This window comes from Pristiophorus japonicus, chromosome 7, assembly GCF_044704955.1.
Source record: "Pristiophorus japonicus isolate sPriJap1 chromosome 7, sPriJap1.hap1, whole genome shotgun sequence".
Classification (NCBI taxonomy): Eukaryota; Metazoa; Chordata; class Chondrichthyes; family Pristiophoridae; genus Pristiophorus; species Pristiophorus japonicus.
In genome coordinates, this window is record NC_091983.1 from 94,612,015 (window position 1) to 94,638,732 (window position 26,718).

General features: G+C 48.8%; 1 protein-coding gene across 1 annotated transcript in view; it reads left to right on the forward strand.

Moving 5' to 3' along the window:
* The first annotated feature begins 16,170 nt into the window (after positions 1-16,170).
* znf512 (zinc finger protein 512) overlaps positions 16,171-26,718 on the forward strand; it is a 131,316-nt gene continuing 120,768 nt past the window's right edge. The window contains exon 1 of the mRNA XM_070884193.1: positions 16,171-16,325. Coding sequence (XP_070740294.1) covers positions 16,171-16,325 — 155 coding nt within the window. The remainder of the gene's footprint in view (positions 16,326-26,718) is intronic.

A 26,718-nucleotide genomic window follows, 5' to 3' on the forward strand; every position in this document is an offset into this window, starting at 1 on the left:
CTTTGTGAGGTCAAAGAAGGCCATGTACAAGGGTTGGTGCTGTTCGCTGCATTTCTCTTGTAGTTGTCGCGCGGTGAAGATCATGTCCATTGTATCCCTTAGTGGACGTAATCCGCATTGTGACTCTCAGAGGAGATCTTCAGCCACAGGGAGAAGACGGTTGAGGAGGATTTTTGTGATGGCTTTCCCAGTGGCCGACAACAGGGAGATTCCTCTGTAGTTGCCGTGGTCGGACTTTCCCCTTTTTTGAAGATGGTCATAATTATGGCATCTTTGAGATCTCCTGGCATTCTCTCCTCCTTCCAGATAAGAGATGAGGTCATGCATTCGTGCCTCAACAGGGATTCCATCTGCTTCTGATGCCTTGTTGTTCTTGAGTTGATGGGTGGCCTTTACTACCTTGTGCAGGGCTGGGAGTTTGCTGAGATGGTGGTGGGTAGCATGCTGCGGGATGGAGTCGAGGACATTCAAGTCGAAGGCAGAGTCTCGGTTAAGGAGATCTTCGAAGTGCTCCTTCCAGCGGCCCTGACTTCCTCAGTGTCCTTAATGAGTGCCTCTCCATTCTTGGCCAGCAGTGGGGTGGGGCCTTGGATGCTTGAGCTGTAGGTGGATTTAACTGCGGTGAAGAATCCTCGCACGTCGTGGTTGGCAGCCAACTGCTGGATCTCCTGTGCTTTCTCCACCCCTCATCTATTCTTTAAGTCGCGGGTTTTTTGTTGGACCTCGGCCTTCAGCCGCCTGTAGAGTGGCTTTGCTGCTTCCGAATTGGGTTGCTGCTTTAAGTTCAGAAATGCCTTGCGATTGCGGCTTATTAGCTCCTGGATCTCCTTGTCGTTCTCATCAAACCAGTCCTGGTGTTTTCTGGTTGAGTGACCGAGCGTCTCTTCGCAGGTGCTGGTTATGGAGGCCTTGAGGGCAGACCAGGCGCTGTGGGCACTCTGCGTCGCGGGCTCATCGAGGGTCGCCAGGTTGGCAGTGAGGCGCTGGCTGTTTAGGGTTTTCTTAACTGGGTATTTGATTTTTCTGCGGCATTGTTTCTGTTGACATCGCTGCTTTGGAGCTATATTGATGTTAATGACGGAGCGAATTAGGTGGTAGTCTGTCCAGCAGTCGTCAGCTCCAGTCATGGCGTGGGTGATGCACACGTCCTTGCATTACGTAGTTGAGCAGATAGATGCCAGTGCTTGGAGCAAGGGTGTTGCCACGATGCCTTGTACTTGTCCCTCTGACGGAACAAGGTGTTGGTGATGACAAGGTCATGTTCTAGGCATTTTGTCAGGAGCAGGGTACCGCTGGAGTTGGTTTTCCCTACCCCCTCTCTGCCGATCACACCTCCGCAGAGGTCTGTGTCCTTACCGACTCTGGCGTGAAGTCGTCGAGGAAGATCAGTTTGTCGTCAGTAGGGACTCGGGACAGGGATTGTACGAGGCTGAAGTAGAATTCCTCTTTGGTCTCAGCTGTTGCATCGAGTGTTGGGGCATACGCACTGACCATGTGGTCCCAGACTTGATGGTGCGGGCCAAGGCTGAAGTACAGTAGTCATTGAATGGCAGGCCGAGATCATGCTACACCTGCATTCTGCCATGTCGTCAGTGCATGGTGGCATAAACATAAGAACATAAGAACATAAGAATTAGGAACAGGAGTAGGCCATCTAGCCCTGCGAGCCTGCTCCGCCATTCAACAAGATCATGGCTGACCTGGCCGTGGACTCAGCTCCACTTACCCGCCCGCTCCCCGTAACCCTTAATTCCCTTATTGGTTAAAAATCTATCTATCTGTGATTTGAATACATTCAATGAGTTAGCCTCAACTGCTTCCTTGGGCAGAAAATTCCACAGATTCACAAACCTCTGGGAGAAGAAATTCCTTCTCAACTCGGTTTTAAATTGGCTCCCCGGTATTTTGAGGTTGTGCCCCCTAGTTCTAGTCTCCCCGACCAGTGGAAACAACCTCTCTGCCTCTATCTTGTCTATCCCTTTCATTATTTTAAATGTTTCTATAAGATCACCCCTCATCCTTCTGAACTCCAACGAGTAAAGACTCAGTCTACTCAATTTATCATCATAAGGTAACCCCCTCAACTCCGGAATCAGCCTAGTGAATCGACTCTGTAACCCCTCCAAAGCTAGTATATCCTTCCTCAAGTAAGGTGACCAAAACTGCACGCAGTACTCCATGTGTGGCCTCACCAATACCCGATACAGTTGCAGAAGGACCTCCCTGCTTTTGTACTCCATCCCTCTCGCAATGAAGGCCAACATTCCATTCGCCATCCTGATTACCTGCTGCACCTGCAAACTAACTTTTTGGGATTCATGCACAAGGACCCCCAGGTCCCTCTGCACCGCAGCATGTTGTAATTTCTCCCCATTCAAATAATATTCCCTTTTACTGTTTTTTTTCCCAAGGTGGATGACCTCACACTTTCCGACATTGTATTCCATCTGCCAAACCTTAGCCCATTCGCTTAACCTATCTAAATCTCTTTGCAGCCTTTCTGTGTCCTCTACACAACCCGCTTTCCCACTAATCTTTGTGTCATCTGCAAATTTTGTTGCACTACACTCTGTCCCCTCTTCCAGGTCATCTATGTATATTGTAAACAGTTGTGGTCCCAGCACCGATCCCTGTGGCACACCACTAACCACCGATTTCCAACCCGAAAAGGACCCATTTATCCCGACTCTCTGCTTTCTGTTCGCCAGCCAATTCTCTATCCATGCTAATACATTTCCACTGACTCCGCGTACCTTTATCTTCTGCAGTAACCTTTTGTGTGGCACCTTATCGAAGTCCTTTTGAAAATCTAAATACACCACATCCATTGGTACACCTCTATCCACCATGCTCGTTATATCCTCAAAGAATTCCAGTAAATTAGTTAAACATGATTTCCCCTTCATGAATCCATGCTGCGTCTGCTTGATTGCACTATTCCTATCTAGATGTCCCGCTATTTCTTCCTTAATGATAGTTTCAAGCATTTTCCCCACTACAGATGTTAAACTAACCGGCTTATAGTTACCTGCCTTTTGTCTGCCCCCTTTTTTAAACAGAGGCGTTACATTAGCTTCTTTCCAATCCGCTGGTACCTCCCCAGAGTCCAGAAAATTTTGGTAGATTATAACGAATGCGTCTGCTATAACTTCCGCCATCTCTTTTAATACCCTGGGATGCATTTCATCAGGACCAGGGGACTTGTCTACCTTGAGTCCCATTTGCCTGTCCAGCACTACCCCCCTAGTGATAGTGATTGTCTCAAGGTCCTCCCTTCCCACATTCCTGTGACCAGCAATTTTTGACATGGTTTTTGTGTCTTCCACTGTGAAGACCGAAGCAAAATAATTGTTTAAGGTCTGAGCCATTTCCACATTTCCCATTATTAAAGTCCCCTTCTCATCTTCTAAGGGACCAACATTTACTTTAGTCACTCTTTTCCGTTTTATATATCTGTAAAAGCTTTTACTATCCGTTTTTTATGTTTTGCGCAAGAGTCCAATTTACCTTCGTAATCTATCTTTCCTTTCTTTATTGCTTTCTTAGTCATTCTTTGCTGTCGTTTAAGATTTTCCCAATCTTCTATTTTCCCACTAACCTTGGCCACCCTATATGCATTGGTTTTTAATTTGATACTCTCCTTTATTTCCTTGGTTATCCACGGCTGGTTATCCCTTTTCTTACCGCCCTTCTTTTTCACTGGAATATATTTTTGTTGAGCACTATGAAAGAGCTCTTTAAAAGTTCTCCACTGTTCCTCAATTGTGCCACCGTTTAGTCTGTGTTTCCAGTCTACTTTAACCAACCCTGCCCTCATCCCACTGTAGTCCCCTTTGTTTAAGCATAGTACGCTCGTTTGAGACACTACTTCCTCATCCTCAATCTGTATTACAAATTCAACCATACTGTGATCACTCATTCCGAGAGGATCTTTTACTAGGAGATCGTTTATTATTCCTGTCTCATTACACAGGACCAGATCTAAGATAGCTTGCTCCCTTGTAGGTTCTGTAACATACTGTTCTAAGAAACAATCCCGTATGCATTCTATGAATTCCTCCTCCAGGCTACCCCGTGCGATTTGATTTGACCAATCAATATGTAGGTTAAAATCCCCCATGATTACTGCCGTTCCTTTTTCATATGCTTCCATTATTCCCTTGATTATTGTCCTGTGCTGTGTGCTCTGATGCAGAGTCAAATTGATGCCACACAAGCACTGACTGCTGCCATCGTGTCTGGGTCCCCATCAGTCCAACGGGGAGCTAATGGTGTCGAAGTAGCAATCTGTGCTCCAACAGACTGCTCCGGATCCTGAGGCTCTGCCCCGGGGGAGTGGCAGTATGTCGGTCGAGATGGAACCTGATGTCCTCTCTCAGGAGTACATCATTCCAGCTCCCACCACTGCTATTCTGCCTTTGCACCTGCTGCGGTCTGCATCCCAGCCATCCAAGATTGGTGCCGGCCATTCTCAGGCGGTGCTGTCAGCAGCTGGGCCTTCCAGATCCAGAACTGGTCCAGAGCGCCATGCTAGGTCATCTGTCCTGTCGCCCTTAGACACACAGCAGCTCTCTCAAGTAAGCTTGCTGCAGGCACTGAGCACCCATTGAGGAGGAGCAGTAAGTGAGGGAGGGAGGTGAGGCAAAGGGGTGGGACATGCCAATAAAAGATTCACTGAGTAAATGTGACCCCATGGGACATATGTACATATGTTGGGAAGTTTCAGCAAGTTGTGTTTTTTGAAGGGGCGTGTGCTCCATGTTGTTTTATTGGAGGGTGTGGGTTTGGGGTTGTTTGAGGCATGTTTGCCAAATAAAACATTTGTTGAACCATTTCCTTCAGCCGCTGGTGTCTGACTGTTCAGTTGTGACGGAGATGTGGCATTATCGTGGCACAATGCGTGGTCGTTATTAGCTGCATCCTTCAGCTACCTCCATTTAAGCAAAGCGCTCCCTTATGAGCCGCCACCGAATAGCCCTGGCACCGCCAACATTGGCACGCTGCCTCCTCCATGGCTGCTGCTGGTCCTCAATGTGATGCTGGAGATTCGGGTCGTCACCAGGCTCCTGCTCCTCTTCCTCCTCCTCTTCCCCCTCCTTCTCCTCCTCCTGTGGTGAGCCTGCAATCCCCACTGGCAAGGGCTGGGCCCTCATGATGGCCAAGTTGTGCAACATGCAGCACACCACAATAAATAGTGAGACCTGTTGAGGGCAGTATTAAAGGCTGCCCCCAGAGTGGTCCAGGCATCGGAACCGCAGCTTCAGCAGCCTTTTGTCTGCTCTATGATGTTGCGGGTGGCGGCATGGCTCTCATTGTAGCATTCCTCTGGTTCTATGGTGGGGTTGCGGAGGGGGGTCATTAGCCAGGTCACCAGGCCGTATCCCTTGTCCCTGAGCAGCTAGCCTCGGCCTTGTCATAGTAGCTGAAACAGTCGAGGATCAGTGCTCTCCCACTGGATAAAGATGTCACGTGCGCTTCCAGGATAGTGAGCATTTACAATGCGAGGATACACTGCCTGTGGTCACACACCAGTTGCACACTTAGGGAGTGATATCCCTTTCTGTTTTTGAAGACCGCTGCATTCTGGAATTGTGCTCATAAGGCCACGTGTGGCAGTCAATTCCTCCTTGCACCCTAGGGAAGCCCGCTATCGTGGCAAACCCACATGCGTGCTTATCCTGTTTCTCCCTGCTCAACGGGAAGGTAATGAAACCAATTTTGCGTGTGTAGAGTGCCTGTGTGACATTGTGGATGGAGCAATGTGCTGCGAATTGTGAGACATTGCATATATCCCCTGATGCAGCCAGGAAAGAGTCGGAGGCATAGAAGGTGAGTGTCACTGCGACGGGCAGCGCACTCCTGGTGCCGATGTGAGGCTGCAGGTCTTCCTGCAGGAGATGGCATAGCTCTGTAATGACCTCCTTTCGGAAGTGCAGCCTTCTGACACACTGCTCCTCAGACAGGTCCCGGTATGAGCGTTGCAGCCGGTAAAACTGTGGAAGGGGTAAGGCCTCCTGCCCCGACATCTAGGGGCTCTCCTCCTTCGGCCGCCAACATGACCAAAAGCCCTTCTCTGTTGCCGATTCCTTGCTAGAGCATGTAGAATGTGATGCTGGCGAACAAGTAATGCCCCCATTAAAGTTTCATAAAGAAGTTTCTCTCAAGCTGAACTGGTATGTCTGCATGCTGCTGCAAACTTGGAGGCTTACCACCATGCTGTGTGTAAATGTTGCACTGAATGTGACCTTCAAGGGAAGCGCTTCCTCGTCCCTTTCAGTAGCCACCAGTTAACAACTCTGCAAGCCTGTACCGACTGTTTATCCAGACGTTGTTCTTGGCAGCAACTAAATGAGGCAGCTGAACCTAATTTTATGACCGGGACGCAAGCATGGGAGTTGCATCAGCAAGACGTCATGATCGGAGTGATCGTCAGCAGCCAGGCGCTACTGGTTTGCACCCCCAGTGAATCTCTAATGAATTTTCGGTCGGGGCGCTAAATGCTGTGCTCCCAGTTGGTAACCTCAACGCCCCCTCTGGCCGCTAACTGATGCGTTGGGCAACTGAAAATCCAGCCCAAGGAACCTGTACTTATACAACATAGCGCCTTGTCACGTTGCAAACCACAGGCTGAAGCTGCCTGAGTGGAGATGGCGGAGCAAGTCTGCGCAATCACCCTGGTCCACTACACCTGGGAACAAATGAGGAAGAAGTACTGTGGCCTCAAAATAAGTGCCATGGTTAACTGTAGCCACTTTTGCTTCGGTGTAAGGGGCTCATTCAACCGACTGCCTGCCTCTCTTCCATGGCTACGTTTGACCCGGGTGTCGCTGGAGAGGGAGCACGCGGTGTCCACCGGTATTCTCGAGACCTTCAGCGACCGGTGGGGCTGGAGTGCATCATCAACCCTGGGAATAGAATGTTAATTTAGTTTGTTAAGTTTCCTTTTAATTTGTTTTTGTTAAGTTACAGCCTTTATTGGTTGTGGCCCTTTAAAAAGGAGGCACATGCTGAACTTTAAATAGGCAATTGCCAGCAAGGAGAAGAGTCAGCCTCATTGCAATTATCCATCTGCTGCATCTTCAGGGAGATCTGCTCCAAAGGTATCACACAGCAGTGTCCCCTTTTTTCTGCTTACCTTCATTCAAGAGCAGCTGCACAGAGGTCTTCACAGGTCACCTGTAAAAGAGTTGCGGCGGAAACAAAAATATTAATTAAAATAAAGCATACATTTACTTTATTCATTCATTTCCCTTACAAAATTAGTGCAAGATCACCAGGTGAATATGGACCAGAAAGGTAATTTGTCTCATCCTAGCTCACCTCCTCAGGTAGAAGCTGCAGACCCCCATGGCAGCATCCCACGGTCTCCTCAGTGATTCCAGGGCTTTTGCGTCGACTATGCGAACCAAGAAGCATATTCCATGTTTTAATCATTATTTCTGTGAAGAAGCTACAGATGTCAGTTCTGAATTTGTTTTTCATTAGTTTGAACTTGTCCTTCAGTCACGGTTTAATCTGAAGTAATTTTGCAGATTCACTGGCCCCGATATTGGCGACCTTACCGCCCACTGCCGTCTGCTGATGCCAATTGCCACCGAATTTTGCTGCCGTTTTCCTCTCTTTGCCATTTTCCACTTGGGCTGGAACGGGCAGGAGAGGAGTACCGCCAGAACCACACGCTGACGTCCTCTGGTGGCCAAGTAGCGTAAGTGGCCTCCAGCCCACCAAGCTGCCAGATTAGTGCGAGCAAGAGTCAGCGCCAGCAGAGGGAAGGACCGCTGCGAAGAGGCTGTTCTTACCCCAATGGTAGGTACAAAGAACGGAAAAAAAGGTTAGTGAATATATATATTTTTTTTAATTTTTGAAGCGACTTACCTGAATGGGGTCCCCTGAAGGTGTTCTGGTGTTTTTTTTGTTTGCTACGATTTTTCATTTCAGCTATTCCACCCTCCCTGGGCCTGACTCCATTCTCGGCGGCACTTGGGTAGCAAGAGCCTTTGCCACCGAGATTGAGAGCTTCCGCCCGCTGCCGCCCAGATTGACGGTGTACGCCGTTGTTTGGTCGCCGGGCGGTACTGCCACCACTTTTAGAGGGATCTTCCAGGCAAAGTACTGTCCGGTCTCTCGGTGTCCATCAGTTGTCCTGTGGGCAGCACTTGGGCAGGCTTTGGCCATCACCAATTTCAGACCCACCTTTTCTGTTTAATATTATATATCTCTATAAGATGACCTCATAGTTGTCTCCTTTTGAAGACTGAAAACTCCAGGCATCCTGAATCTTTGCTCATAATTCATTCTTTGACCTCTTCTCAGCACCACCTCCAGGGCTTAAGTGTTCTCCTGGTGTCTTTGTGAGCAGAAGTTGACTCAGTACTCAAGGTAGGACCTGACCACAAAACTGTATAACTTAAATGTAACTTCTTCCAAACTGTACTCTATTTAGCAGCTATATAGTTCAATCCGATCCATCATTGACATTAACATTGCCCCAAAGCGGAGGGGACAGCAAAAGCAGTGCCGCAAAAAATCAATGCCGGGGCACTTAAGGACCCAGCTAAGAAAGCCCTATACAGCCAGCGCCTCACAGCTAACCTGACGTGCCTTGATGACCCCGAGACACAGAATGCCCACAGCACTTGGTCTGCCCTCCAGGCCTCTATAACCAGTGCCTGCAAAGAGACACTCAGTCACTCAATCAGGAAACACCCAGGACTGGTTTGATGAGAATGATCAGGATTTTCAAGAGCTAATAGATCGCAAGCGCAGGGCATTTCTGAGCCTTAAACAACAACCCAACTCGGGAGCAGCAAAGCAGCATTATAAACGGCTCAAGGCTGAGGTCCAACAAAAAACCCGGCACCTTAAAAACAGGTGGTGGATGGAGAAAGCACAGGAGAAAGCTGGCCGACAGCCATGATGTGCGAGGATTCTTCATCGCAGTCAAGGCCACCTAAGGTCTAAACATCCAAGGCCCCACCCCACTGTTGGCCAAGAACGAGGAAATACTCATCAAGGACACCGAGGCAGTCAGGGCCCGCTGGAAGGAACACTTCAAAGATCTCCTCAACCAAGACTTTGCCTTTGACTCGAGTGTTCTTGACTCCATCCAGCAGCATGCTGCCCGCCACCACCTCAGTAAGACCCACTGCACAAGGTAGAAAAAGCCATAAGACAGCTTAAAAACAACAAGGCTACTGGAGCGGCTGGAATTCCTGCTGAGGCACTTAAGTCTGGTGGAGAAGCACTGTTGGCACGAATACATGACCTCATCTCTCTCATCTGGAGGGAGGAGAACATGACGGGAGAGATGCAGTAATCATGACCACCTTTAAAAAAGGGGACAAGTCCAACTGCAGCAACTACAGAGGAATCTCCCTGCTATCAGTCATCGCTAGTGTCCTCCTCAACCGTCTTCTCCCTGTGGCCGAGGAGCTCCTCCTGGAGTCACAGTGTGGATTTCGACCCCTCCGGAGCACAATGGACATGATTTTTGCAGCACGACAGCTGCAGGAAAAATGCAGGGAACAGCGCCAGCCCTTATACCTGGCCTTCTTCGACCTTACAAAGGCCTTTGACACTGTCAACCGCGAGGGTCTATGGAGCGCCCTCCTCCGTTTCGGATGCCCCCAAAAGTACGTCACCATCCTCCGCCTGGTCCACGACATGCAAGGCGTGATCCTTACCAACAGATTCATCACAGACCTAATTCACGTCCGGACCGGGGTCAAGCAGGGCTGCATCATCGCCCCAATCCTCTTTTTAATCTTCCTCACTGTAATGCTCCACCTACAGTCCACAAGCTCCCTGTTGGAGTGGAACTAAACTACAGCACCAATGGGAACCTGTTCAACCTTCGCCGTCTCCAGGCCAGGTCCAAGATCACCCCAACCTCTGTTGGTGAGCTACAGTACGCGGACGATGCCTGCGTCTGCGCACATACAGAGGCTGAACTCCAGGACATAGTCGACGTATTTACTGAGGTGTACGAAAGCATAGGCCTTACGCTAAACATCAGTAAGACAAAGATCTTCCACCAGCCTGTCCTCGCCGCACAGCACTGCCCCCCAGTCATCAAGATCCACGGCGTGGCCCTGGACAACATGGACCACTTCCCTTATTTCGGGAGCCTCCTATCAACAAGAGCAGGCATTGACGACGCGATCCAACACCGCCTCCAGCGTGCCAGTGCAGCCTTCGGCCGCCTGAGGAGAAGAGTGTTCGAAGACCAGGCTCTCAAAACTACCACCAAGCTCATGGTCTACAGGGATGTAGTAAGACCTGCCCTCTTGTATGGCTCAGAAACATGGACCATGTACAGTTGACACCTCAAGTCACTGGAGAAATACCACCGATATCTCCACAAGATCCTACAAATCCCTTGGGAGGACAGACGCACTAACATTAGCGTCCTCGACCTGGCCAACATCCCCAGCATTGAAGCACTGACCACACTTGATCAGCTCCGTTGGGCAGGCCACATAGTTCACATGCCAGACACGAGACTCCCAAAGCAAGCGCTCTACTCGGAACTCCTTCACGGCAAATGAGCCCCAGGTGGGCAGCGGAAACGTTACATGGACACCCTCAAAGCCTCCTTGATAAAGTGCAACATCCCCACTGGGAATCCCTGGCCATAGACAGCCCTAAGTGGAGGAAGTGCATCCGGGAGGGCACTGAGCTCCTCGAGTCTCGTCGTCGAGAGCATGCAGAAATCAAGCGCAGGCTGCGGAAAGAGCGTGCAGCAAACCAGTCCCACCCTCCCTTTCCCTCACCGACTATCTGTCCCACCTGCGACAGAGAGTGTGGTTCTCGTATTGAACTGTTCAGCCACCTAAGAACTCATATTAAGAGTGGAAGCAAGTCTTCCTCAATTCCGAGGGACTGCCTATGATGATGATGATGACGATATAGTTCAGCATTCTAATTGCTTTGTTATTGTTCTTGGTTTCCTTTTGCCAACGATGCTGTCATTCTATCTGTCCTTAGTCAGCAGAAGGCACTAACCTTATAGTTAATGGGGTGTAGTTGATCATGGCAAGTTGCAGTAAAGGTTTGGATGTAAATTGAGAAATAGTGAAGTAAACTAAAATATATGTTTATATTAAGTGAGCGATGAATAAGCATTGACAGGATCTAGGGGGCAGAATGTAAAATGTACAATATTTCTAGAGAATGGAGCATGAATAACAGGACGAAAACAATAGAGCTGGGGACAAAAGAAGGAGTCAGACTGAAAGAATCAAGACAGACAGTACAGTAAAGGGATAGAGGGATAAGTAGTAAGATATTTATAAAAGGTGATTTGCAGGAAAGTAGAAAATGACACAGAAAGTGACATAGACTGAAAGATAGAAAAAAGTGCAAAGAAAAATGTATTCCCTTCTCATAACACATTAATCTTTTTAATCATGATGGATGATCAGATCATTAGATTAATGGCTAGAAATTCGCTACTACCCATTTTGAGGCGTTATTCCTGGTGCACACCGCTTCTCAGCCATGGCCGCTGAGGCCTTGATAGGGGCAATTGAAAGGAAGTGGCATGTCTTGTAGCTTCCAGGAGGAAGGAGGCCCGTCCCACGACTTTTTTGCAGACTTTGGAGGGAGGTGGCCCAGGACATTTCTGCAAGAGACACGGTGCCATGATCTGCGACACTGTCGGAAGAAGTTCAATGACCTCAGTAGGGTCGTCAGAGTGAGTACCTTTTCTATTAATCATAGAATCATAGAAACTTACAGCACAGAGGGAGGCCATTTCACCGGCCAACGAAGAGCTATCCAGGCTAATCCCACTTTACAGCTCTTGGTCCGTAGCCCTGTAGGTTATGGCACTTCAAGTAGCCTTTAAATGTGGTGAGGGTTTCTGTCATGTATGTACTTTTGGGATCACTAGCCACTAGATGGCATCACTGTTGGAGGCCATTGGGCTGCACACGCCTTCTGTGCAGCCCAAGTATAAAAGGCCAGCCATTTTGTATATTAGTCACTTTGGGCCTTAATAAAGCAGAGCCAAGGTCATACCTCTTGGAGTTAAACAGTACTTAGTCTAACAGTTATTGCATACACAACAGTTTCTGCCTCTACCACCCTTTCAGGCTAGTGAGTTCCAGATCCCCAGCACCCTCTGGATGAAGAAATATCCCCTCAAATCGCCTCTAAACCTCCTACCAATTATTTTAAATTTATGCCCCCTGGTTGTTGACCCCGCTGCTAAGGGGAATAGGTCCTTCCTATCCACTCTATCTAGGTCCCTCAATAAGATCTCCCCTCAGCCTCCTCTGTTCCAATGAAAACAGACCCAGTATCTCCAATCTTTCCTCATAGCTAAAATTCTCCAGTCCAGGCAACATCCTCATAAATCTCCTCTGTACCCTCTCTAGTGCAATCACATCTTTCCTGTAATGCGGTGACCAGAACTGCACACAGTACTCTAGCTGTGGCCTAACTAGTGTTTTATACAGTTCAAGCATAACCTCCCTGCTCTTGTATTCTATGCCTCGCTTAATAAAGGCAAGTATTCCATATGTTTTCTTAACCACCTTATCTACCTTGCCTGCTACTTTCAGGGATCTGTGGACACGCACTCCAAGGTCCCTGTTCCTCTACACTTCTCAGTGTCCTACCATTTAATGTGTATTCCCTTGCCTTGTTAGCCCTCCGCAAATGCATTACCTCACACTTCTCTGGATTGAATTCTAATTGCAACTGTTCTGCCCAACTGTCCAATAGATTGATATCTTCCTGCAGTCTACAGATTTCTTCTTCATTATCAACCACACAGCCGATTTTGGTATCATCTGCAAACATCTTAATCATAACCACTAAATTCAAGTCTAAATCATTGAAATATACCACAAAAAGCAAACTCTACGGAACCCTACTGGAAACACCCATCAACCATTACCCTTTGCTTCCTGCCTCTGAGTCAATTTTGGATCCAACTTGCCACTTTTCCCTGGATCCCATGGGCTTTTACTTTTGTCACCAGTTTGCCATGTGGAACCTTATCAAAAGCCTTGCTAAAATCTACATACATTACATCAAAAGCACCACCTCCTTGTTACCTCCTCATAAAATTCAATCAAGTTAGTCAGACACGACCTTCCCTTCACAAATCCATGCTGACTCTCCTTGATTAATCTGTGTCTCTCTGATAAATGAAGATTTATCCTGTCCCTCAGAATTTTTTCCAATAATTTTCCCACCACTGACTGGCCTGTAATTACTTGGTCTTTCCCTTTCTCCCTTTTTAAACAAATGTACAACATTAGCAGTCCTCCGGCACCACACCTGTAGCCAGAGAGGATTGCAAAATGATGGTCAGAGTCTCTACTAGTTCCTCTTTTGCTTCTCTTAACAGCCTGGGATACATTTAATCTGAGCCTGGGGACTTATCCATTTTCAAAGCTGCTAAACCCCGTAATACTTCCTCTCCCACTATATTTGCTTCATCTAATATTTCTCACTCCTCCTCCCTAATAGCAATGTCTGCATCACCCCTCTCTTGTGAAAACAGACGCAAAGTATTCATTAAGAAACATACCTACATTTTCTGCCTCCATACACAGATTACCCTGATGGGGCCAGACTTTCCATAAAGGCCCTCAATGCACAATTGCCCACTGAGAAGGATCACTAACGCACGGCGAAAAGAATAGTCGAGAATTTCCATTTTGAGGGAAAATGTGTGTAGAACTGATCGCCCGACGAAAAGATTCGGCATTGCACACTCATTCTCGGCGGTCTCTCGGCGGGTAAGTAGAAAGTTAGCCAAATGGGCAGTCATTACCGGAATGGACGGTAAGTACAATAATTTAGGCCGAGGTTGCGTTTGGGTCTACGGAGGGGGGAAAACCTAAAGAAAAAATTATCATTATAAAAAAAAACACATACAAAGCATTCCCAAGACAGTTTTAAGCCTAATCACCATTTTAAATAAATAATTAAATAACCTTTCACTTACCTTTCTTTGCAGGGTCCCCCCTTACCACCCTGTAAAAGCAGCTTTTACAGGCCGGGTCTCTCGGCGATCTAGATCCCGGCCGATAAGCCCAAACTTATGCCCTGGCGGTTAGTCTCGGCATTGCACGTGGGTGGTCTGGTCCCAGCGGGTGACTTTTGATGTGGGCGATACCAAGAAAAAACTTGCGTGCAAACTCTCGCCGGGCAAAAAAACAGCTGTAACACCGAGAAAATCGCCGACAATGAAGCCAAAAGTCTGGCCCATGGTCTCTAATAGGCCCTACTCTTTCTTTAGTTATCCGCTTGCTCTTAATGTATTTACAAAACATCTTAGGGTTTTCCTTGATTTTACTTGCCAAAAAAGTTTCATGCTCTATCTTTGCTTTCCTATTTTCCTTTTTAATTGCACACCTGCATTCTCTAGAGTTTCTGCAGTATTGAGCCCCGTCTTAAGCCTCCCGTTTTTTTCTTTATCCTACCCTGTATCCCTTGACATCCAGGGAGTTCTAGATTTGTTAGTCCCACCCTTTTTCTTTAAGGGAACATATTTACTCTGAACCCTCTGGATCTCCTCCTTTGAATGCCTCTCATTGTTCTGACACTGATTTACCTGATCAAAACAAGATCAGTACCCACTACTGAAAACTGATGACCTGTTTGCAATGCAAATCATTCACCAAATTGGATCTAGCGTTGGCCTACGTGACACAGCAACTGGTTGAATCATCAAAGAAACTTACGTGCATCAACAAGCACAAAGGACTGTTTATTTACAACAAGTGCCCTGTTGGCATTCATTCGGCGGCAGCCATATTTCAGAGAAACATGGAGAGCCTATTGAAATCCGTCCCCTGGACCGTGATATTCCAAGACGACATCCTAGTCACAGGTTGTGACACCGCCGAGCATCTGGAAGAGGTTCTGCGTCGTCTGGACAAAGTGGGACTCAGGCTGAAACATTTGAAGTGCGTTTTCATGGCACCAGAGGTCGAATTCCTTGAACAAAAGATTGCTGCAGACGGAATCAGGCCTACAGACGCGAAAACAGAGGCCATCAAAAATGCGCCCAGGCCCTAGAATGTGACAGAGCCGAGTTCATTCCTGGGTCTTCTCAACTACTTCGGTAACTTCTTACTCAAATTGAGCACAGTATTAGAGCCTTTGCACAAGCTGCTCAGGAAAGGAGACAACTGGGTGTCGGGTGAACTTAAAGGCAGAGCCTTTGAGAAGGCTAGAAAATCTGTTGTGTTCCCACAAGCTACTGGCACTGTATGATCCATGCAAGCGTCTAGTTTTGATCTGTGATGCGTTGTCCTATGGGGTCGGCTGCGTACTCCAGCAAGCCAATGAATCAGGCAAACTACAACCAGTTGCATACGCGTCTCAAAGCCTGTCCAAGGCGGAAAGAGCCTACGGCATGGTAGAGAAAGAGGCTTTAGCATGTGTTTATGGGGTAAAAAAAATGCACCGGTACCTGTTTGGGCTTCGCTTCGAGCTGGAAACTGATCACAAGCCGTTTATAGCGTTGTTCTCGGAACATAAAGGTATCAATACCAATGAGTCGTCCCGCATCCAGAGGTGGGCGCTGACATTATCTACCTATGATTATGTCAGTTGCCATAGACCAGGCGCCGACAACTGCGCTGATGCATTGAGCCGGTTACCGTTGCCCACACCGGAGGTGGAAACACCACAGCCCGCAGAGCTATTCATGGTCATGCCTTTGAGAGTGAAGGGTCGCCTGTCACTGCTCAACAAGTTAAGACCTGGACCAGCCAGGATACGACCCTATCAGTTGTAAAATGTTCTGTTCTTAACGGGAACTAGTCGACCATCCCCAAGAAAATGGGTGATGAAACCAAACCATACAGCAGTCACAAAGATGAGCTTTCCATCCAGTCCGACTGTTTATAGTGGAGTAACCATGTTGTAATGCCCAAGAAAGGCAGGGCAAGATTTGTACGGTAGTACATAGTACGCATCCTGGTATTGTCATGAAGAAGGCCATTGTCAGGTCCCATGTTTGGCATTGGCCTGGCATTGACAGTTAAGCAATGCACCAAAGGAAGCTCCGCTTAGTCTGTGGTCATGGCCATCCAAACCATGGTTTAGAATCCACATCGACTTTGCGGGCCCCTTCCTTGGTGAAATGTTTTTTGTGGTGGTGGATGCAGACTCCAAATGGATAGAATGTGTGATCGTGTGATCATGTCATCCAGCACATCCACTGCCCCCATTGAGAACCTGAGAGCCATGTTTGCCACACATGGTCTGCCAGACTTCGTTGTCAGAGACAACGGACCGTGTTTCACGAGCCTGGAGTTTCAAGAGTTCATGAAGCGCAACGGCATAAAACACGTGAGGTCAGCCCCGTTCAAACCCGCGTCCGATGGTCAAGCGGAGCGGGCAGTTCAAACCATCAAGCAGAGCCTGAAACGCGTAACTCACGGTTCCTTGCAGACACGCCTGTCACACATACTGCTCAGTTACAGGACAAGGCCACACACGCTCACCGGGGTCCCGTCTGCGGAACTATTGATGAAGAGAGGCCTCAAAACCAGGCTCTCTCTAGTTCATTCTGACCTCAACGATCATGTCAAACCCCAACGCCAACGCCAGCAGTGGTATCACGATCGTGCCACAGTGTCACACGACACCTGTGCTCCCAAGGGATTATGGGATCCCTTGCGACTCCAGGGGATGAGCCCTCTAGTGGCTGTACAGAGTAAATACAAGTTTACATATATATCAATACTCCCCCCCTCCCCGCCCCCCCCCCCAAAAGTCAATAGGGTAACTATTTACAATGTGAGTCGATCTGGTGCCCTTCTTGCCCTGGTTGATCGTCTCGGTGTGAAAGCTGTTGTTGTTGAATAATTTGCTGAGCCCTCGCTGGGTTGCTGTGCAGCTGGCCTTGCTGGGCTGCCTGGTGTGTTGGGTCCTACTGGGCTGCTGTGGATGATGGGTTCTGCTTCGTGGTCAACCATAGTGCTGGTTGCCACTGCTGTGTATGTTGGGGGATCAAAAAAGGTAGGATCCAAGGTGAGTTGCTCAGGATGGTCCGTAAATCTGAGTTTGATTTGGTCCAAGTGTTTCCGGTGAATGAGTCCATTTGAAAGTTTGACCCGAAACAGTGCGGGAAGCCACTTGGGACCTTGTCCATAATTTAATACAAATACAGGATCATTGATTTCAATCTCGCGTGACACATTTGCGCTATCATGGTATGTACTTTGTTGAAGCTGCCTGCTCTCTACCTGTTCATGTAGATCAGGGTGAACCAACGAAAGCCTTGTCTTAAGTGCCCTTTTCATGAGCAGTTCAGCAGGTGGGATCCCAGTGAGCGAGTGGGGTCTCGTGCGGTAGCTAAGCAGGACTCGGGATAGGCAAGTCTGCAGCGAGCCTTCAGTTACCCTCGTCAAACCTTGCTTGATGGTTTGCACTGCTCTCGCTGCCTGACCATTGGATGCTGGTTTAAACGGGGCAGATGTACATGTTTGATCCTGTTACGGGTCATGAATTCTTTGAACTCAGCACTGGTAAAACATGGCCCATTGTCGCTCACCAGAATATCGGGTAAGCCGTGAGTGGCAAACATGGCCCGCAGGCTTTCAGTAGTGGCAGTGGACCTGCTAGCCGACATTATCTCACATTCAATCCACTTGAAATATGCGTCTACAACCAAAAGAAACATTTTGCCCAAGAACGGGCCTGCATAGTCATCGTGTACCCTAGACCATAGTTTGGAGGGCCAAGACCATAAACATAGTGGCGCCTCCCTGGGTACATTGCTTAACTGCGAGCATGTATTACATATCTGAACGCAGGACTCTAAGTCTGCATCGATACCGGGCCACCACACGTGGGATCTGGCTATCGCTTTCATCATTACGATGTCTGGGTGGTTACTATGGAGGTCATTGATGAAGATGTTGCTGCCCTTCTTGGGGACCACTACTCAATTGCCCCACAGAAGGCAGTCTGCTTGTATCGATATTTCACCTTTGCGCTGCTGGAACGGCTTAATCTCTTCCTGCAGTTCCACTGGGACACTGGACCAGCTCCAGTGAAGCACACAGCTTTTGACTAGAGATAATAAGTGGTCCTGGCTTGTCCAGGTTTTGATCTGCCGGGCAGTGATGGGTGATTGCTCACTCTCAAATGCTTCCATAACCATGGCTAGATCTGCGGGCTGTGCCATTTCCACCCACGTGGTGGGCAATGGCAGCCTACTGAGAGCATCGGCGCAGTTTTCTGTGCCTGGCCTGTGGCAGATGACATAGTTGTATGCGGACAACGTGAGCGCCCATCTCTGGATGTGGGCCGATGCGTTGGTATTTATCCCTTTACTCTCAGAAAACAGGGATATAAGTGGCTTAAGGTCAGTTTACAATTCGAATTTTAGCCCAAACAGGTATTGATGCATTTTCTTTACCCCATAGACACACGCGAACGCTTCTTTCTCAATCATGCTGTAGGCTTTCTCAGCCTTAGAGAGACTCCTGGATGCATAAGCAACCGGTTGCAGTTTCCAGAAATCATTAGCTTGTTGCAATACACACCCGACGCCATATGACGACGCATCACATGCTAGTACCAAATGCTTACAAGGATCATACAACACAAGCAATTTGTTTGAACATAACAATTTACTCGCTTTTACAAAGGCATTTTCTTGGCTTTTGCCCCAAACCCATTCGGCCCCTTTTTGTAGTAAATCATGCAGTGGTTCTAACAGTGTGCTAAGACTCGGTAAGAAGTTACCAAAGTAGTGCAGGAGTCCCAGCTCCGTCATGTTCTGTGGCGTCGGTGCATTCTCGATTGCCTCGGTCTTCGCGTTGGTGGGCCTGATGCCGTCCTCCGCAATCCTCCTTCCCAAGTACTCCACTTCAGGTGCCAGGAAAATGCACTTCGAGCGTTTTAACCTGAGCCCCACGCAGTTGAGCCGACTGAGAATCTCCTCCAGGTGCTGCAGATGCTCAACTGTGTTCCGACCTGTAACCAAGATGTTGTCCTGGAAGACCACCGTGTGTGGGACTGACTTGAGTAAGCTTTCCATGTTTCTCTGGAATATCGCCACCACTGATCGGATTCCAAATGGGCATCTGTTATAAACAATGTGTAGATACAGGTGAGGGCCTTTGATGATTCCTCCAGTTTATGTGTCGTAGGTTGAAGTCAGATCCAGCTTCGTGAACGTCTTTCCTCCCGCTAGCGTTGCAAAGAGGTCGTTGGCCTTTGGTAATGGGTATTGGTCCTGCAGGGAGAAAAGATTGATAGTTACTTTGTAATCGCCATAGATTCTGATGGTACCGTCTCCCTTGAGGACCGGAACGATCAGACTGGCCCACTCGTTGAACTGGATCGGTGAAATGCTACCCTCTCTTTGCAGCCAGTCTAGCTCAATCTCTACCCTTTCTCTCATCATGTTCTCGCCTTGTGATGAATGGGTCACGCCCCCGGAATTAGGTGGTTCTGCACTTTTGCTCCTTGGAATTTCCCAAAGCCTGGTTCGAACAGTGAAGGAAATTTGTTTAAGACCTGGGCATACAAAGTGTCATCAGCGGGCAATAGCGCTTGGCGTCATCCCAGTTCCAGCGTATCTTTCCTAGCCAGTTCCTGCTGAGCAGCGTAGGACCATCGCCCGTTACCACCCAGAGTGGCAGCTTGTGCACCGCTCCATCGTAGGAGACCTTTATGGTAGCACTGCCAATTACAGGAATCAGTTCTTTTGTGTAAGTTCTTAGATCGTGGTCCTCCTCTGCAACCTGGTGGTTTGCAGGTTTAACAGGATTAGCAGCTCGTCTGCACAATCATTGGAGGTGTCACATTGTTCCACAGCCCTTGCCAACGTTACCTTTCAATTGGCATGAATGGAAACGATAATCACCCCCGGCCTTAATGGCCTTGCATTCCTCATCCTTGATGGTGGACTCTGAGTCATCTGCGGACGTGTAGCTGCAGGTATGTGTGACCTGCCCTGTACGTTACGATTCAAAAACTTCACTTTGTTCACAGTACTTGTAGCAGCACTTGTGTGCTGAGAGATTTGCTTCGTATTGTCACCGGTGGCAATGAACACCTGGGCTATCGCTATGGCCTTACTCAAGGTTGGGGTCTCTACAGTCAAAAGTTTGCGAAGTATGGTTCCGTGGCCAATGCCAAGTACGAAAAAGTCTCTGAGCACGTGCTCCAAATGTCCTTCAAATTCGCAATGTCCTGCAAGGCATCTTAACTCGGCGACATAACTCGCCAATTCTGGCCTTCAGACCTTTTGTAGGTGTAGAACCGCTACCTCGCCATCAGAACGCTTTCCTTCGGGTTCAAATGCTCTCAGACCAGTGTGCACAAGTCGTCGTATGGCTTCTCCATGGGTTTCGCTGGAGTGAGCAGATTCTTCATGAGGCCATACGTTGGTGCCCCACAGACGGTGTGGAGGATCGCCCTTCATTTGGCAGCGCTCTCTTCCCCATCTAGCTCATTGGCTACAAAGTATTGGTCGAGTCGCTCCACAAAAGTTTCCCAATCATCTCCGTCCGAGAATTTCTCCAGGATGCTCACTGTTCTCTGCATCTTTGGGTTCGCTATCTGTATCTTGTCGCCAGTTGTTATGTATGGAGAAAGAGTCAGACTGAACACTGTGAGCTCAAAATAAAGTGTGATCTTAGTCTTTTATTGCAGGTCTCCAGAGTGCCTCTCCAACGTATGAGGCCTCCTTAAATACCTGTGCTCCCAAGGGATTATGGGATCTCTTGGGACTCTAGGGGATGAGCCCTCTGGTGGCTGTACAGAGTAAATACAGGTTTACATATATATCAGTTTCCTTCTCAGTTTCGTGCTTTTACAGAGTGTGCTTTGATGAAGTCAGAGAGGTATACACTCTCACAGAAAGGTTGTTGTTTCTTTGTATCTTCATAGGAAGCCGAGAGAAAGATGGTGACAACCCTTGTAATCGTTCTTTGGAGCTTGGCTGGAACAGGGTACAGCAGGAGGGGGGACGCAGGGTTGTCCTTCCTCTGGGCGGAATGGACCCACAATGACACAGCGGGGTAGGACAGGGGACACGGACGGGATGGCAGCCTACTTCCACGAAGGAAGGTGGCCAGGGTGGCTGGGGTCGAATTCGACGGAATACTCCAGCCACGCCAGGTTCACATACGGGAAGGCTTCCATAACATGTCCCAGATTGAAGGTCACAGCCACACGGGTTGGGGTGACTGAGGGCAAGCGTGTATGCTTGAAGTGCAAGGGACACATTCCCCTGGGACAGTGGTGGTAGCTCAGGAAATTGAGTCAGGACACGGAGAACCAGACAGCGGACTGGGAATGACTGGGGAACGATACGTACAGACAGATCACGCAGTCAAAGGGGGGAGTGGAAGTGTGCTGGGACAAGTGGTGGAAGGAGGAACAGGGAATTTATGTGTGTATGTGGGGGTCGGATCAGATCTGCCCAGCAGGTGTGTCGATTGCCTTTTTGAGGCAATGGCAGGACGCCAGGGCTGGGATCAGATGGGATCGGAGTATGGACTCCTGCGTGATCTCAGACCCTCCTAACACAATAAATGCCACTGAACTTGTAGCACACAAGAGGAAGCCCCTGCCCACAGCCCCACTGGTACAGACGGCAGAAGTTAGGTGTCCAGCCACCACACCAGGCCCAGGGAATGGTTTAGTTTTAGTCCCAACTGGAAAGGTTTTATTCCAAAGGGTGCATTACACGGTCACGTCAGTCATTTTAAACCTAACCGGGGTAAATCTGCTCGAGTGGTGTCCAAAAGAAACTGAGCAGCTGTATGAGGCACGTGTACGATAATGTTGGTCCAGGGAGGCAGAGGCAAGGGGTGCTCAATGATGTCGCTATGGCGTTTAGCGCAGGTACATCTCTCATCAACAGCATGGACAACGTGCAGCTGCAGATCAGTGGTTTAAAGGACCAGCTGCGGAAAATCCTGGGGGAAGGGAACGCGGTGGTAGGGTCGGAGTTAGAGGAGGACCAGGCAATGACTGTCCATTTAAAGGAGGTTATCGCAGAGCTGGAGACCCATGCAAAGACTGTAAATGCATTAATATGGTAAGACAGGAATGCCTCGGTGCAGGCAGCACGGAATGAAGTGTGCGTGTTGTACGGTGCCTGGTTGCTGAGTGAGGGGCGCAGTAATTTAGAGGACCTCCAGCAAAGTCGCGTCCCGTCATGGATCAGCAACCGGCACCTCGCAGCGCTCAGCCCATACAGTAATTCGATGAGACTGTGTCAGCTCCGTCTCGCCTCCGAAGCCTACCCAGTCCCAGTGGATTGTGGTCGGTCCAACCACACAATCATGGGGAGAGAGTTGCATATGCCGGTAATGGGTGGGACATCACAACTAGCACCAGTATACAGGGTGGAGAACATTGGGGTCATATAGGAAGGGATGCACGTGCGGTATCATGTAGTCCCACCATTTGTTATAAAGTGGGAGCATGCCATGACCAACACTGACCTCAAGGGGTGCCAGAGCAGGGATGCACACGCCATATTGTGTCCCCGGCATTTGAACGGGTTTGAATCCGAGTGTCGAGAGCTCATCAATTGCACCATGGAGGTGAGGGCCCAGAGCCACGTTCCACCTCAGGTAGCTAATGCGGGCGACGGGACATACTGCGTAACCACGAGTGTGGACCGGTATCGAGTGCACCGGGACACTTGGTGTCCGATCATCGACAGCACTTTCTCCTTCAAACCCCACGCCGAAGTTCAAGTGGCACAGGAACGTAATATTCCGATCCCAGAACCATCCACGGTACACATTACGGTAAACGACACGATCCCAAATCTGCAACAGTACATTACCCAGTTTGGGTATCAGATTCCTTTTCTGCCGGAACACTGAACAACGTTATTAAAGGCCGTCGAGCTATCCCAAAAACATTATTTCACACTGGTACAGACAAACCAGGACACAGGGGAAAGAATGAAAGGGATAAATTCCCCGCCCTGGTGGGACCTTGGTATAAGTGTGGAGGTTCCTCTGTGGATCTGGATATGCTCAAATGCTCTCGTCATTGTACAGTTTTTGATTGTTGTGTACCTGTTGTGTATTTCTTGTAAAAAGAGAAGTCAGGCGCTCTGGAGTCGATGGGAGGCCGTAATTAACGAACCTTGAATGTAACTTTCTGTATATATATATATGGTAACAGTGCGGTGCACGGTTGTATTTCGGGGACATATATTCGGGGGGTTTTAAAAGTAAAAGGGATAGGATTGGTTGGGAACCACGATGCTTGCTCACAAGCGGACGTTGATATGTTCTCGAAGGACTCTTGAAATATCATTGGGGGGACTGTAATCATTGGCTCCCCAAGGATTGTTGGACATTATCTGGACATTGCATTTTAGTATTTCTCACTGCAGAAAAGCTGGAAGCCTTTTGTGGGAGGGGCCCAAGTACCTTTCCATGTTGTATGTGAAATCCACACCTGATGGGCGGGGGTGTTCTGGGAAGACAATGGCCAGGATAAGGCAACTCAGCACATGGGCATGGAGGGTCCATTGTTAAGCAATGTGAACTGGTCAGAGATAGATCAAATATGAACTGGTCAGTGATCAGAGCCATTACCTGGATGAGATAACCCGAGAGGTGGGAAACCAGAACAAAAAACGCCAATAAACCACAGACCGGTTGGAAGCGAAGCCCCATCACTAGCCATCACTGGAATACACATGGGCCACACAGGAGCCTCGAAACAAAGAAAACTTTATTGGGCCAGAAAAGGCAGACTGGGGATATAAAACGGGCCATGTGGCCACAGCTCTCTCTCTCTCTTGCTTCGCCTCGACAAGGACCGAGCACTCCGTGTGGGATGGAGAAAAGAAACCAGAAGAGACATGTTTTCACCAGGAGAAGCAGCAAGTAAGCCAATGAATCAGTGAGCATCATCCCTGCCCACACATCTTTAAGATCACAGCCACTGTATGAGGAGGTGTCGTGGGTTCTCCCAACCAAGCCTTAGTAAGGGTTTTAGTGGGGAGGTTTTGCTGCAAGGGCGTACACTGTAGATCCGAGCAGAGGGTTTAGACATTGGGTACTTCGCGATAGGGGTGGTTTAGGCACGCCAGGGTATTGGATTGTACTACATCGTCACTGTATTTACTTGTTTTGCTGTGTTGGGGTAGCTTTAATAAAGCATTGTCAGTTGAGACCAAGGTATTTGTCCGTGACTCATTCATCTGTTCAGTACAGTAATCACTCCTAGGTCTAGAACTATTGTAACGTGGAAGTGTGTCGAAAACACCTAAGGGAAACCACTTACAGCAGGGAAGTCCATGCAAATGTACTGTGAGCTCATGGATGCATTGGAGAAGGTCCCGCAGAGCATAGATGCACTTGCTCTGAGGTTGGGGGTGGCCGCCTCAAGCATTGCCCGTGCCTCTCAGGCATCTACCGAGTCCATCCTTGCCCGCTTACATTGGAGATGGACTCAACAAATGACAGTGGCGTCCCAGGGGGGATGGCACCTGCCATGCTGATGTGGTAGCAGCTATTGCATCACAAGCCCAAGCCACGCAAGGACTTTGTGATGTGATGCTGTCAGTGATTTCTGGCATGAACTCACAGACTGCTGCATTTCAGGCTCAGTGTGCTCTGAGTCAGTCGCAGAGTGATGCCATGCACATACTGACTGCTGCCATTTTCTGTGACGGTGCCGAAGCAGGCCAGCAATCTGTGCTCACACATATTGCTCCGGATGCTCTGGTTGAGCTGATTGAGCACCCCTATTGTCTGCCCGATAATATTGCGGGTGGCTGCATGGCTGTCATTGTAGCGATACTCCGGTTGTGTTATGGGGTTGCGGAGGGGCGGTCATTAGCCAGGTGGCTAGGCCATATCCTTTGTCCCCAATCAGCCAGCCGCACCATTCCTGTGCATCATCATCATAGGCAGTCCCTCGAAGTTGAGGAAGACTTGCTTCCACTCTAAAAGTGAGTTCTCAGGTGACTATACAGTCCAATATGGGAATTACAATCTCCATCACAGGTGGGACAGACAGTCATTGAAGAAAGGATGGGTGGGGAACGTGGTTTGCCGCACGCTCTTTCCGCTGCCTGCGCTTCATTTCTGCATGCTCTCGGTGATGAGAGTCGAGGTGCTCAGCGCCCTCCCCGGATGCTCTTCCTTCACTTAGGGCGGTCTTTGGCCAGGGACTCCCAGGTGTCGGTGGGGATGTTGCACCTTATCAAGGAGGCTTTGAGGGTGTCCTTGAAACATTTCCTCTGCCCACCTGGGGCTCGCTTGCCGTGTAGAAGTTCCGAGTAGAGCGCTTGCTTTGAGAGTCTCGCGTCGGGCATGCAGATGATGTGGCCCCGCCCAATGGAGCTGATCGAGTGTGGTCAGTGCTTTGATGCTGGGGATGTTAGCCTGATCGAGAACACTGATGTCGGTGCGCTTATCCTCCCAGTGGATTTGCAGGATCTTGCGGAGATATCGTTGGTGGTATTTCTCCAGCAATTTGAGGTGTCTACTGTACATGGTCCACGTCTCTGAGCCATATAGGAGGGTGGATATCACTACTGCCCTGTAGACCATGAGCTTGGTGCCAGGTTTGAGGTCCTGGTCTCATGCAGGATGAACGCATCATATACTCTCCCTGGATAGCGGGCATTCACTGCGAGGATGCATTGCGTGTGGTCGCACACCAGCTGCACATTTAGGGAGTGGTTTCTGAATATCTGTACATTATGGAATAGTGCTCACAAGGCCATGTGTGTGCAGTCAATGGCTCCTTGAGCCCCCGGGAAGCCCACTCATTCTGGCTCTCGCTGCTCATTGGGAATGTTATGAAGTCCATTCTGCAAGTGTAGAGAGCCTTTGTGAAGTGGCGAATTCAGCAATGTGCAGTGTATTGAAAGATGCTGCATATGTCCCCTGATGCAGTCTGGAAGGAGCCGGAGGCATAGATGGCCAGCGCCACAGTGACCTTTGTCATGTATTTAACTGTCATTGTAACCCATGTATAAACTGACCTAAGTTGTATACCGTGAGAACCTGACATCAGTAGTGGGGAAAATGTTGTAATCAATCATTAAGGATGAAATAGCAGCGCATTTGGAAAGCAGTGATCGGATTGGTCCAAGTCAGCATGGATTTATGAAAGGGAAATCATGCTTGACAAATCTTCTGGAATTTTTTGAGGATGTAACTAGCAGAGTGGACAAGGGAGAACCAGTGGATGTGGTGCATTTGGGCTTTCAAAAGGCTTTTGACAAGGTCCCACACAAGAGATCGGTGTGCAAAATCAAAGCACATGGTATTGGGGGGTAATGTACTGACGTGGATAAAGAACTGGCTGGCAGATAGGAAGCAGAGAGTCGGGATAAACGGGTCCTTTTCAGAATGGCAGGCAGTGACTAGTGGAGTGCCGCAGGGCTCGGTGCTGGGACCCCAGCTATTTACAATATGTTTTAATGATTTAGATGAAGGAATTGAATGTAATATCTCCAAGTTTGCAGATGACACTGAGCTGAGTAGCGGTGTGAGCTGTGAGGAGGACACTCAGAGGCTGCAGGGTGACTTGGACAGGTTGGGCAAATGGGCAAATACATGGCAGATGCAGTATAATGTGGATAAATGTGAGGTTATCCAGTTTGGGGGCAAAAACACGAAGGCAAAATATTATCTGAATGGCGGCAGATTAGGAAAAGGGGAGGTGCAGCGGGACCTGGGTGTCATGGTTCATCAGTCATTGAAAGTGGGCATGCAGGTACAGCAGGCGGTG